We start from the raw sequence: 14,300 nt of genomic DNA on the forward strand, positions 1-14,300 counted from the left end.
ACTCACTGTCCTCCAGAGTCCACATGCTAATTGCATTTTTTACAGAATCTACATTTTGTTGTTGCTTTGCTACTACTTGCTTGATTTAATTAGAATCAAGATCATTTATCCATGGTTGAGATTTTATTTCTTTCTTTAGGAGGTGTAGTTAAAAAAATTTAACCTTTTTCCAAATGTAGACATATCATTGTTTTTCACTGAAAACAAATTAAACAAGAGGCAGATGAAAACGTTTTGAATGTTTGCACTTCTCCTTTTTTTCTTTTCTTTCATGTCGCTCAAACTTGTCCTTCTCTCTCTCTCCTATTCTCTCACAAAACGAAAAAAAAAAAAAAAAACACCAATGAAAAGATTGACAACTCTGTCTCATTGAATGTGTGAAATAATTTCTTCTTCTTTTTTTTTTCTTTTTTTTTTTTTTTTTTACATTCACTATTCATTGTATTTTTCAGCCTGCGAAGAAAACCCAATATGCAAGCTAGTTTTTAGCCATTAATGCTCTCTTGCTTCTTCAACCTCTCTCTCTCTCTCCCCTACTCCCCCCCCCCCCAACAACAAAACCCATCGTTTTAAATACCCTTTTGGGGCCTTTTTTTCTCCGTTACAGCCAATGAATCATTAATCTTTTTTTATCCAAAGAAATGTCTAAGACTACTCCTCCAGAGGACTCAAGTGACAAGATGACCCACTTGATGTTCTTGAAGAAATTCAAGCACTTGAACCCTCTTGAGCCTTCTTTGGGCACTCTTGGCTTCATCTTGATCATTGTTCTCTTCGTTAGTTGCTTCTTTTACTTGGATTCCCTCTCTGTTGCTCGTCGGATTCGCTCTCAAGGGGTAGCTTGGCTGGGAGTACACGGTGCTTCATCAATGCCATCATCATCATCATCTTCTTTGTCTTCACCTTGTGAGAATGCACGGCCGCAATTTCTTGATGAAGGTGGAGATGAGTGTGATGTGTTTGATGGGAATTGGGTTTGGGACGAGACCTACCCTCTGTATCAGTCTCAAAATTGCTCTATCATGGACCAGGGTTTTAGATGCTCTGAGAGTGGCAGACCTGATGCTTTCTATACCAAATGGCGTTGGCAACCCAAAGCTTGTAACTTGCCCAGGTTTCCTTATCCTTTTTTCTGACTTCTGTCCCTTTTGATTTTCTTCTCGCTCACACTTAAAAAAAAAAAACAAAAAAAAAAAAAAAAAAGAAAATAAATTTTGAATTTCATATTTATATTGGTATTAGACTTTTAGTATCCAGAAAAGCTTGGTTCAGTTTGGTTTCTGTAGTTTCCAGTGTCAGTTGACTCAGACCCTGCTTAATTTTATCGGCAGCCGAGCAAAGTTGGTTATTTCGGGGATAAATTAAGTTTTGCCCTGTTTTGAATATAATCCTTCAAAACTTTGAATCTGTGAATTGGAAAATTTTGAAAATAGAGTATATCTTTTTTCGCTGAAAATATGATATAGGAATGTGAAACTTTTTCTTCAAGTTGTTTGAAATTGTATAAAAAATAATTATGCTTTTTTCCTTTTTAGCTGTTATTTTGGCGTCGTTTATAGACTTCGGTGTCGTTTAATGCTTATTTCAATCATGATTGGTCTACTTGGTTGATGTCGTTGTCATTTACTGTTTTAGAGATTTTGAGTTCTGTACGGTGGTTATGTCGCTTCGCTTCTGTAGTTGTGACCAGTATGTTTTAGCTCTAGCTCCACCCGTGAACCTTTTAGCTTTCCTCACTGTATTACAAGTTGTGAAAAAGGTTTTCTTGTGTTTCTGTTCCGTCTGCTTTACTCTTTTTTGTTTTTTTCCTCACCTTGTTTGGTTATAAATAAATAAATAATTATGTGCTTAGAATTTGCAATTCATTTTTTCTTTTGTTTGCTTGTCATTTCCTTATTTTAGTCATACACTTTAGTTGATTGTACTTAACAAGTATTAAAGTATATATACATTTTTCCGTATCCTATAAAATGGATGTAACGTATAGTCATCTTTCCCCATATGTTTATGTTTAGCTTCGGCTCAAGTGATTATTGACCGTAGTTTATACTTACCAACCTCAAGGCTTATATTAATGGAGTGTCTTGTGTGTAATAATATCGGTAACAATATCTTTGTAACTGGAGATTGAATGAGAGATCTTATTTCTCCCTTCTATGTAAAAAAAGATTTGATGCAGGGAAGATGCTGGAAAAGCTACGGAACAAGCGCCTTGTATTTGTTGGTGACTCAATTGGTAGGAACCAATGGGAATCCCTCCTCTGCATGCTTTCCTCTGCTGTTCCTAACAAAACCTCAGTCTATGAGGTGAATGGGAATCCAATCTCAAAGCATTCGGGTTTCTTGGTGTTCAAGTTTGCAGACTTCAACTGCAGAGTTGAATACTACAGATCGCCATTTCTTGTTCCGCTGGGCCATCCTCCAGCCAGGACCCCGGCAAAAGTGAAGTCGACTTTGAGAGTGGATCAAATGGACTGGAGTTCCAACAGCTGGAAAAATGCAGATGTGTTAATTCTCAATGCTGGCCATTGGTGGAGTTACGAGAAGACCTTAAGACAGTAATATAATCCATCTATTAACTTTTTCTTGGAGCCTCTTCGTTTATGAATTAAAAAATAAATTTGATGGATGCATGTGGCTCACTCAAAGAACGAAAATTTCAAGTCAAATTTAGTTGTTTGGGCTTGTTCAATTACTTGTTTAAATAAAGATTTTGAGTCTTTATTTCAGTGATATTCATTGTTTAGTGTCAGCTTCAATTTAAAGCTTGTTGCATTCTTGTTGCATTCTTGTTGCATTAGGTATAGATTAACGAGATTTGTTAGAAAGAGTACTTTGCAATGCTTATGTTTTTAGCATATTTCCTGGCTACCGGCTCTACCTTCTTCTTGCTATTGCATTGTGTTGTTACTCCATCTAAAATCTTGTCCTTATTGCTATAAGAATCACCAGCAATGCCCTGTTTTCACAATTATTGCCACCAGCATTCATCTGCTAACATTGCAACTTGCTATATATTCCTTCACTTAGTACTGAACATGGAAATAGAATCAGATATTTTGCACATTAAGCTTGTGTTGGTATCACTGTCTTCACATCTTCTAATCAACTATCATTTCTATTATAACAAATGTTTGTTTATCAAATTTCCTTATTTTGTTTTTTTTCTCCATCTTCCCTAGCATTTCTATGATGTTTGAAATTTGTTGTGGTTTATGATGGAAAATGGGTAACATGAAAAATCTCACCGATGTCTGCTAAACTTGGCAGCTTCCATCTGCATGTCTCTCAATGACTCTTATCTTGCTTGTCTCTCTATGACTTGTCTTTGTTTATGGTTGGATTGCTCTTATTGTTATGATGTTATATTGAAAGAGCAGTTTAGTACTGTCTGATATTTGGATATGTACTACTTGTTAGGGGTTGTTACTTTCAAGAAGGGAAGGAAGTGAAGATGAATATGAGTGTTGAAACTGCATTTCGGAGATCTATTGAGACAGTGATAAATTTTATTAGTACTCAAGTTGACACAAGCAAGACGCATGTCTTCTTCCGAACCTTTTCTCCTCTCCATTTCAGGTTTTTCCAATTTACTTTATACTTAACTCATTTGTCCATAAAAACCACTATAGACATATAATTGAGTTATAATAAAGTTGCTGGATGTAACAGAGGTGGGGATTGGAATACTGGAGGTGGTTGTCACTTAGAAACGCTACCTGACTTGGGTGCACGTCCTGTTCGATCCGAGAGACATTTTAATATTGTCTATGAAGTGTTAGCAGAACGTTCAGATGAGTTCCAAACGATGAAATTAGATATGCTGAATGTGACAAATATGTCTTGGGGGAGAAAAGATGGCCATTCGTCAGTTTACTATCGAGGGCCTAAACATGGGAAAGCCGCTCTAAACCATCAAGACTGCAGCCACTGGTGCCTGCCTGGTGTGCCTGATTCATGGAATGAGCTTCTTTATGCTCTTTTCCTTAAGCGAGAATTGATCCGCACAAGAAATTTAACAAAATCATACTAAGTTTTCATTTTGATTTGTATAGAAGGCATGCTTGCTGCATATATCAACATGATAAACTCATTTAAGGAATTGAGTGTACAGAGAAAAGAAAAGGAACATGACACTGCTTATGTAAATTTTAGCAATATTTGTTTATGGAAAAATGGAAAGCTGAGAGTCTGTTGCACACTTGCAAGAAATAAAATGGAAATTTGCAGGTTCAGGAAAATTGATGTCTTTGATTGAATGTATTTATTTATTTTTTTAAAAAACTGACACAAATAAGATGTACCACGGGGAAAAAGTAGTTAAAAAGTAGCAGTTTGGGCAGGTCCTCCATATCTTGTTTTCCAATTATTACATATTATGAAAAAACTTAAAAAGATTGGTTTAAGAGTAAATTAGTTCCATGCTGATATTTGATACCCAGCCTTTTCCAAATCTAGCCACATCAAATACGTTCTAAATGCTTGCCCAGTTATTATATTCTACTGAAATCTAGGAAGTTTGAATGGGCGAACAGCCACGTACTGCAAATGCCTCTCATGAAAAACAAGAACTTTTCTGTGCAGTAATTGGAAAGAAAAAGTCCCATCCAAGCCCAATTTTCTTTCTTTTTCATCACTTTCTCTAGTAATATGGTATGTTTTGATTGAAACCTAAGTCCCCCATTTTAATTTATTGCCGTTGTTATCCTTCTTCTTGTTGGAATCAAAATGTCAAAATATGTTGCTCTTTGATTTAACACTAGTGCTTACGGTTTTCCAACTATTTCATGGGTCTAACACTACCAATCAAAGCGTTGAAATCCTTCCTTCCCCAAAGGCACAAATATAACAACATTGTCCCCCCAACAACCAAAACTAGATGGAAGTAATAAGACTGAAGAAAAAGTTCATTTCCATAAGAAGCAAATAGTACATAGACATATGGATTGCAATTTCACACACTGTGTGGTAGATATCAAACTCAATTGGACAAAGTCTTATCCTGTTAAAAGCTTCTATTTATTTATTCATTTATTTATTTATTTCTATTCTGTAAATGGGTATTGCTCATACCTAATTCCACAATCACGAAGCACAGCCCGGGCCCCTATCCGGCTTTGACATGTACCTAACATGGTCGTCTTGGCAGCACCAAGACACGTAGTGCAGTCTGAGCTTGTAAGGTTTCTGTTACAAGAAGCATGACCATAGGCAAAAGCATTAGGATAAGGAGAAATGTTGAAATAATTGTAATTGTCGGTGGACGAGGTTTTTGTCTCTAATTCTTCGAGAACGTAGGCTAGACTTGTTACGAAAGGATCGCCGCCTGTATACACACCGGAATTGCAGAGAACGTTGGTAACATTTGTGTTTGGAGTGGTTCTGACCAGATTGATGATGCAAAAGAATCCCAGCATAATTGCTGAAAATTTGACATGAATTTCCATGTTTTCTGGTTTCTATGCCTTGTTTCTGTGGTTGGAACTTTGTTTTATTGACATGGTCGAGTCTTCTTATTGGTTTTCCCGTCACATCAATATAATTGATTTATTTATTTATTTATTTCTTTTTATATTTGTCTTACCTTCTTGGTTTTGTTCTGACCAGTTCCTTCTGTCCGTTTCTTTGCTTTATTTTCTTATAGGAATTTTATTTAGTGCATTACAATTTTACACATAAAATATATCATTAACAGTATTACATACTGCTCTTTTTTTTCTTTTTCTTTTTCGTTTGGCTGGAGTTGATATAATATAACATTTGGCTTCATTAAAAAAACAACTTCTTTTATTCTATTTCTTCAGTCTCACCTGAAGATGAAAAAAGTTATTCACCCCAGAAAAAAAAAAAAAAAAAAAAAAAATCTTAAATGTGAAAAAAACTTTCTTATATCATATCTAAAAATTCTCCGCCTTTATAAGGAAAAAAGAATGATAAATGAAATAAATTTTAGAGCCTTCTTACTGTTTTTCCAGTAAAAAAAGAAACAAACACCATTACAAGTGTTTTTTTTTTTTTTTTTTTCGATTGACTCTGTCCTCTGTTCTCTGTGTCTTTGGAGGATAGGATATCATCGTGGTTATATCGCTACCTCATGGTAACTTTTCACTTTTATTTTTATTTTTATTAGAGAATGATTAACTTTTCCATAGTTTAACCCAACACAAAATTAGTGTGTATATTCATCTAGAAAAGAAGTAAAAGGGAAAAAAGTACCAAAAGGCTAATATATTGTGGCAATAGTTGCAAAAAGCTACAACTCCATCAGGATTTTCCAAGTATAAATGGTTTTGATGTGGATTCATAATTTGCTAAAGGATACATATCTAGTGACTCTATAAGTTTCAAGATTACTTCCAGCCTCCCAACAACATGCATATCCTCAAACCCCCCTGCCATTTTTGTCTCTTTTTTTTTTTTTTTTTTTTTTTTTAAATGCATTTTTAGTAGTGGTATATTTTTGCAGCCAAAAAGTGGCTCAAATGGTTATGTACACCATATACCATGCTCATAGTTAAGAAAATTAAAAAGGCATACATAGGCCTATTGATCCTTGAAACCAGCAAGGTCACCAAATTCTTCAACCTCTTTTACCAGTTTTTCAACCTTTTCCACCATCTCCATCAGCATGAAAATAAAACTAGCAATGGCCAGTCCATCAACATTCTCAAGCTGTTCTAGCTTTGATGAAGAAATCACAGAGCTTAACTCCAAACTCATTGACTTCAACTTTGGTGCTATCATATCCGCTTGCTGAACTCTTTTCATTTCCTTGATATTCTCTCCAAGCTCTTTTAGCGTCCATGCAAGTGAAACCCCAACTGCTTCACATGGCTGTCTAATTGACTGTCTCATAGTTGATGAAGGCTAAAGGATCACAAAAAAATTAAATGCAAAGTTAGCCAATGAAAAATCCACAAATTTTTATGGGTACAAATTGACAAATAATTGAAAAAGAAGATAAATACCTGCTTAGGAGACCGCAGACAGTCTTTGAGGGAAAGAATTGCAGCAGATAGCTCTCTGAGAAGATCTCCTATTTTTAGATACTTATCCCATGGATGGTAAAGCCCAAATTTGCCATGCCAAGGTTCCCAGTTTGCAAAATTTGCCTGAAAATATGATAAAGACAATTATTAAGCAAAACCCTTGTGTGTACTTTGCTTGAAAAGGGATAAAAAGTGAAAAGCATTCTGTAAGGTAGCAAAGCTAATGCTTCAATTGGATATGATCAAAGGTGATACAGGATCAAAATCAATTTCAGTCCAAACACTTCTAGTCTATAGGCAGTATGAGCAATAAAAGTGCCTTGAGGATAGTTTATTTACACTTTACGCCTCATTTGGAAGTAGAATCCAAAACAACGTATTTCAGGGCTCCAAATTTCATTAGCCAATAAGATGAAATAGGCACATATACTATACCAGTGATTCGTCCTGGGACTTGGAATTCAACACCGATTTGCAATTGCTAATACTTGAAGTGGGTTGGTTTTCTTTCTCTTCGACTGCTTTGAAGTATTCATCCAAGCATCCTATAAATACCCAACATAAAGTTAATTTCTTTTAATCTATACCGAGTTAATTAGTAATTTTAATTTGAAGATTTATATATAGATTATTGTGAAGTTTAAGGGAACAATAATACTTAAGGCTTAAATTGCCGTACCTTCAATGGAGGTTGCAAGGTGTAGGAAGTTGGAAGCTATAGAGTCGTGAAGTTCATCGCTAGCCCATGTGGGGAAGACCAACAAGCTTATGAAAACGCATACGGCAAAACCCATACCTATGGTCAAGAGGCGTTCACGGGCTAATTCTAAAACTTTCTCAGCACGTATACCAGAAACCACTACCAGATTGAAGGTCAGGAGGAATATCATTGCTCCATAATCGTATTTCTTCTTGATGCTCGGAATCATTCGAAAGTATGTTGCAGCAACACCTGAAGATTTCAAAATATATATTTTTTTCAATCACATATTAGTGGACCGTGTTAGGTAGAGATTGCATTAATCACGATTCGGTTATTAATTAGTGCTTTTAATTATTCACTATTCAGTGACCAATTTGAATATCTTTAACCATTATAAAAACTGTAGTTAATTCACTTCCACGTGGATTTTTTTGATTAGGGAAAAAAATGATTACTTCAATTCCTAATTAGCTAGAAATGCACAGGTTTTTATCATGTTGAAGAAAAGAAAAAAAATTGGACTTCTGTAGCTACACTTACCAAAGATAAATACAGAAATGGAGACGATTATGGAGTCGCCGATTCCACCAACTTTTTGAGCTAAAGCTGCTGCTAAACAGCCTAAACTTCCTCCTAAAATGGTTCCCATTCCACGGTTTAAGCCTTTCCTAACTGTAGCTCCTGAGTTTATATATATATATATATATATATATATATAATTCAATATGAGGAAATTAATTAACCATAGTAATTGATAGAGGAAAAAGGAAGAAACATATATATATATATATATATAAATATCAGAAAACATAAGAAACAAACCTGCGAAGAACTCGAAGACGACCACAACAGTCATTATTGCCCACATGGCATTATCTCCAACTCGCTCATAAAGAGGATTAAGGAGATAGAGAAAGGAAACCAGAACCAGAGAAACTCCAACCTTGATGCTATGAATCAGCTTTCTCATGTCCTGCTTGTTTCTGATTTTATCTTTGATGAAGCAAATAATGGTATTAAATATTTTAGGAAGTTTGAATTTCTTTTTCTCTTTAGTAGGAGGACCAACAACTGGTGGTTCAGAAACCGGAATGGTTATCACGGTCGAATCCATTGTCAAATGGCCTCTCTCTGTTCTTCCTCTGCCTCTTTGTCTTAATACATATATAATATATATATATATATATGAATGAATTCTCACTTTGTTAATGTTGAGAAATTTGGCTATATATATATGGTTGAGAAAACCTTTATATATAAATAAATATTTATATACACGAATTGAAATTAAAAAAAAAAATCTTTATATATATATATATATATATATATATAGACGAATTAAATGCCAAAAAGTGGGAAGATAGCGGCAATATTCTTAAGGTCCAAAGTGGAGATGTAAGAGTCTGCCCCTTGGACTTCCATAAAAAAGGGGTATGGCCTAAAAGATTGAAACATGAAAAATCAACATGTTTCCTAATTATATGTATGAAATAAGTAACTAAAAGTGACTCTAGTGGAGCACACGCTTGCATGGCACGAGGGATGGAATTAAGGGGGTACCATATTTATCTCATGTGTGCTATACATTATACATAACAACGTGGAGAATGGTCTTTTCGCAACAATATTTTGATGGACATGATCTATGCAATTCTCACCGTAGATAGATCTTATTTTTCATTGCGGGCTGATGTACTATATGTCTTCTGGGTACTATATCCATTTGTTAGTACTTTACAACAAGTAGCGCTGCAGCTAATGGTCTGTATCTGCCAATTAGCTTCCCCACTGCGCATAGACCAGACCAATAACACCCCCGACACAACTTAGCAAAAACTTCACCAGGGCCTTTTCACGATATATATGCCTAGTGGTAACAAGCATGGTTGCATTGTCATATCATGGACGGTTCAACACTTGATTATTATTCCTTTCTGACCATATACCTTAATTCCTACCTCTTTCTAGATAAATTTTTATGCGTCTATGTACGTACAATTAATACAATCACTGATCTGTTTTATGTATGTGTTTGTGTATGTATGTATGTATGTATGTATGTATGTTTGCATATGCATGTCGGTAGATTTTAGATATGTAAGTATGTGATACGCATTATTTTAATTATTAATCCTCCATATACTGGAAACTAAAAACAAAAAAACTTTACTTGGAAGTATATATAGAAGCTACGAAATGAGTCAAAGGAAAAGAGTTTAAGTGGAATATAAGAAGATAAAGAGGTTGAAAATTAACTAGTAAGGCTAGTGATGATTAAGTAGAAAATGGCATCCACCACCTCCTACTCATAGTGGACATGTCGCATTATGCCACTTTCTGTTGTCTCTTCTACTTCTTGGATGATTTTAATATATGAATTTCTGATATATACATAGAAAAAAAAATAGAAAAAAAAAAAGCATATATATTTTTATATCTTGTCGTAGATGGTTATTAATGGAAAATTTCGCAGATGGATATTCGTTCAATGTGGTTGCTGAAAGGCCATAATATACATTATCTTGATTAACTAACAAGCATTTTATATATTGGGGCTGCACTGCCAGAGCAGAAATGCTCCATGAAGAAGCATTATATTCAAGATATATATTATAAATAATATGGTGCAAGCATTTTCCAAAAAAGCGGTACCTCCTAAAAGTACAAGTGAATAGAATCTTCGTGATAAAATTACAAGGGTGAAATTTTGAGAAGACATCATTTGGCTGCAATTGGTGTTTGAACCTCCAATCAAACTATTGGCCAATTAATTGAGGGAAAAATTAAATATTGCATAATATTGAAAATTAAATAAAGAAAAGAACCTAATTTTAGTTAAATAGAATGCAGTCGACCAACTTTAATTAGTTGTGATAAATCCTTGAAAATTTTGGTCACGCATGCACTTTCGCTGTCACATTTAGTTTTAGTGGATATAAATATATTTGCCCTAAACCATCATTTAAACCAAATTTAATGCGTAAGAAAGTTATTTAAAGGGACTTTGTTAAATGCATCTATCAGTTAACTAATGCCGTATGTTTATCCCAAAAAAAAAAAAAATTATATTAATAATAATAATTATAAATTAATATATATTGGGATAAATTGGCACAAGTGATCATTGCCATTCCAACAGAACCATATTTGTATATAAAAATTTGCTATAAAATGTTTCTATTTTCAATTATAGTATGAGACGTTTATTATCTGGCAATATGAAAGTAGGAAGCCTTTATTAATATGTTATTTAATGTAAAGTGCACACTGTAAAGGAGAATAGGCGCGTTTTATTACAAAATTTTATGTATATATGTATTTTTCTCCATGACTACAACTTCGTCTCTACCAACAACTGGCAACAAATCTCTCACTTACATATGCATATATGAAAATATAAAAGATTTGAATTAATATTTTTTACAGCAACCAATGGGAACCTCAATAACGATCTGATCATCCCACACGATTGTAGCTAGGCCTCGTACGCCTGAGCTTTTGGCATATGGCAATTGGTGGGTCTTTAGTTCTTTTATGAGGCCGACAGTAACAAAAAGCTTAGGCTGCTCTCGAGGCACGTGGAATGCATATTGGTAATTGATTTTTATATAAAAATAATAAAACAAGTACTGCTTTCTTTTCTTCTGTACGAACATTGTACCTTCCTTTCTGACATCAAAGATTAAAAAACTCCACGCGTTTTGATGGTGGTGGTGGCTGAAAAAGATCAGCTTATTTTATTCTCTCAGAAAGAAAATGCATGTGGTTCCAAACTAAAATACACTTCATATAAATACACGCCAGTAATTAAAGCCCCATCGATCCATTAGATCCACCAGAATAATAATATTCTATTAATTTTTGGGATGATAGTGATTTAAAGTTTAATTATTTTTTATTAAGTGGATATGCTCTTTTGGCTTGTGCACTTTAGAAATATTAGACTCTGATATAGTGTACTCTCCAAGAGAAAATGACAAAAACCGGTCTAGGTACAAAATCTTTGATTTGCTTGCTTAAAAGTCTTAAGAGTCTTTTTCTCTCAGAAGTTGCTAAGGAAATAGGTGCATTCACATTAATTTTTTGAGGCAGCTTGGCCTTTTCTTTCAAGTCTCGTTTGAGTGTGTTTTTTGGCCGATAAATAACAAAACACGGTTCAACATACCCACCCACAACTACATATATGCATATCTTTAAAGCTCTTTTCAATCTCTTTTACTGATCATTGTCAACTTCAATCCAACGACTGCTTATAGTTTAATAGGGAATTTCATGAGTTTTGCGAATTTACATTTCTTGTCCTCAGGCTTTAAGTATTTTTAATCATTGCTAGAATGGAAAAGTATATGTATCAATATATCAACATGTTTTTAATGTAGTCTCCGAGATATTTACATCCTCCCTACCTAGTTAATTAATGTTGTGCACATTGAATTTCTCAAACAAGATAAGAGCATATACAATCCTTATAATTAGTTCAAGCCTTTTGACTAATGAGTTTGATCAAGCTTTTTATATGAATTTTTTTCAGCAACACAATTCAATATGTTTCAAATTGTATGTCAAATCTTATCATTTCCCACACAGACCACACATATATGAAAATACTTTCTTTTTTTTCTTTTGGTTTAACATATATGAAAATACTCATGCATTGTGATATATAAGTTCTATTTCAATTTACTTGATCGAGGCTGTTTATACCCTTTCTAAGGCCTTTTTTTTTTTTTTTTTATCCCCAAATCACAACAAAGTAATAAATTAACAAATAAAAAAAAAGACCTTGTTAATTTAATTCCTTTAATTTTTAAAAAACACGCTTTGCCCATTATAAAAATGTTGATGAAACTTCTAAGTAAAGTTCCATATGATTTAATATAATATAAACTAAAAAAGGAAAATAGAAAAACCCTTGCACTCTTCTTGGATATCCACTAATTAGTAACTTTTGTTTTGAGGTTTGGTGGCAAAAAGAATAGTAGAATTTATTTATTTTTTTTTTAAATGAAAGAATTAAAGAATACTGGAATTGAGTTGGGGAAATTTACATGAGAACGTGGAGGTAGAATATGCAGCCACATATTGACTATTGAGGACTATTGAGGAGAATGCATGACGTAAGCAGTATATAAGCATCTAATACAAACTCTTAGAAAAAAAAAAAGTGGGACGACACCTGGAGTGGAGCCCAAGAGTGGGACCCAAGGAGATAATAATAATCCGTGGCACGGAAAAAAGAGCATCCGTACACTTGGCTGACTTTAAGGGGCCCTACCCAAGACTAAAGAGCTGTCCTTTTCTCTAGTTTTTGGATGTTTGATTGGATTCATTGGCGTCCAATCACTCCCTTCTTAGTTGATGCATCGTCACCCACCCGATCACCTCCCCCGGCGGTTCCGGAGTAAGTCTCCATTCAATAATATCTATATCTTCTATTCACCAAGTAAAATAGTATCTACCTTCTATTTTAGCCTCCATCGTTATAAAAATATATATATAAATAAATAATAATAATAATAATTGATTGCAGCTCTCAAATAATATTCATATAATTTTCTGAAAAAATTTCAAAATCAAAACCAAAACCAAAACAGAACGACTTCTTCATATAAAAAAGTGGAAGTAAAATCTATATGAAACAAGATATTAACAATAATCTGAACATACTTGATTGGTCCATACATAAAAAACGACAAAAACAATATCCCAACTTAATAGAGATCCATCATTAACCCTCGCAAACAATATGATTATAATATATGTATGCGCTCCATTTTGTTTTAATCTTGCTAGCATTTAATTTGACGGCTATAACACTAAATATTTGAGATACAAATATTTAATTTATAGGAATATTCAGATTACTGTGTAGATAGTAAGCTGAGGGAAAAAGGGCCCTCACCCCCCAAGTGCATTAATTAGAAATGGAGCACAAGATATTTGGAGCATTATGGTCATCTTGGTCTTAGTGGAGTGGATTCTAAGGGAAAGCTCGAGACAGATATGGAAGCTGATCCATCTCGATTAGGTTAAAAATTGACTAAAATATGCATATAAATCAAGATGAACAAGGAAAGATAAAATGTTAATGAAGATATGTCACATAATAATGATGATGTTTGAAACCCCTTACAATAGCATTGTCAAACTATCAGTGATAAAACTTAGATTATTATCAATAAGCACGTTACTGTTAGCCCCCCCCCCCCCCCCCCCCCCCCCAAAAAAAAAAAAAGGCACTTTACTGTACACATGCCATCTGTTTATAAGTAATCAACATGTAAGGGTAATTGATTTGGCAATTGTTTTTCTTTTTTTCTTCTTGCATATCCCTCCTAGTGGTAACAATGACATAGCATAGTTTTTTAGCCAAACAAAACGCATAGATATGTCGCATAATAATGATGTTTGAAACCTCTTACAATAGCGTTGCCAAACTATCAGTGATAAAACTTATATGTCAGATTATTATCAATAAGCAAGTTAATGTTTGCCCCAAAAAAAAAGAAAAAAAGGCACTTTACTGTACACATGCCATCTATTTATAAGTAACAATGACATGGCATAGGTTTTTTAACCAAACAAAACGCAATCAGCAGCACATATAC

At 34.0% G+C, this 14,300-nt stretch overlaps 3 protein-coding genes across 4 annotated transcripts; 1 reads left to right on the forward strand and 2 right to left on the reverse strand.

Annotated features, from left to right (window-relative positions):
• On the forward strand, window positions 1–4,241 carry LOC107426441 (protein trichome birefringence-like 10). 2 transcript variants are annotated; one of them, XM_048481238.2, is made up of 4 exons: window positions 1–1,114; window positions 2,169–2,558; window positions 3,421–3,579; window positions 3,657–3,849. In XM_048481238.2, the coding sequence occupies exons 1-4, from the start codon at window positions 642–644 to the stop codon at window positions 3,667–3,669; spliced, it is 1,035 nt and encodes a 344-aa protein (XP_048337195.2). In that variant the 5' UTR covers window positions 1–641; the 3' UTR covers window positions 3,670–3,849. The 2 variants fall into 2 exon arrangements, with proteins under 2 accessions (XP_048337195.2, XP_015892116.2); XM_016036630.3 differs by having other exon boundaries at window positions 8–1,114; window positions 3,673–4,241.
• An 804-nt stretch (window positions 4,242–5,045) lies between these two features.
• On the reverse strand, window positions 5,046–5,447 carry LOC125424090 (antifungal protein ginkbilobin-like protein). Its single transcript, XM_048480410.2, has one exon. It carries the CDS (start codon window positions 5,445–5,447, stop codon window positions 5,046–5,048), a length of 402 nt encoding a protein of 133 aa, XP_048336367.1.
• Window positions 5,448–6,204: 757 nt separating this feature from the next.
• Window positions 6,205–8,878, reverse strand: LOC107426404 (aluminum-activated malate transporter 8). The gene is made up of 6 exons (XM_016036583.4): window positions 8,515–8,878; window positions 8,233–8,373; window positions 7,669–7,941; window positions 7,425–7,534; window positions 6,969–7,112; window positions 6,205–6,867 (listed from the first exon to the last, which is right to left on the reverse strand). Exons 1-6 carry the CDS (start codon window positions 8,804–8,806, stop codon window positions 6,544–6,546), a joined length of 1,284 nt encoding a protein of 427 aa, XP_015892069.3. The 5' UTR covers window positions 8,807–8,878; the 3' UTR covers window positions 6,205–6,543.
• Between the last annotated feature and the right edge of the window lie 5,422 nt (window positions 8,879–14,300).

This window comes from Ziziphus jujuba, chromosome 9 (genome assembly GCF_031755915.1).
Source record: "Ziziphus jujuba cultivar Dongzao chromosome 9, ASM3175591v1".
In the NCBI taxonomy this organism is placed as follows: Eukaryota; Viridiplantae; Streptophyta; class Magnoliopsida; order Rosales; family Rhamnaceae; genus Ziziphus; species Ziziphus jujuba.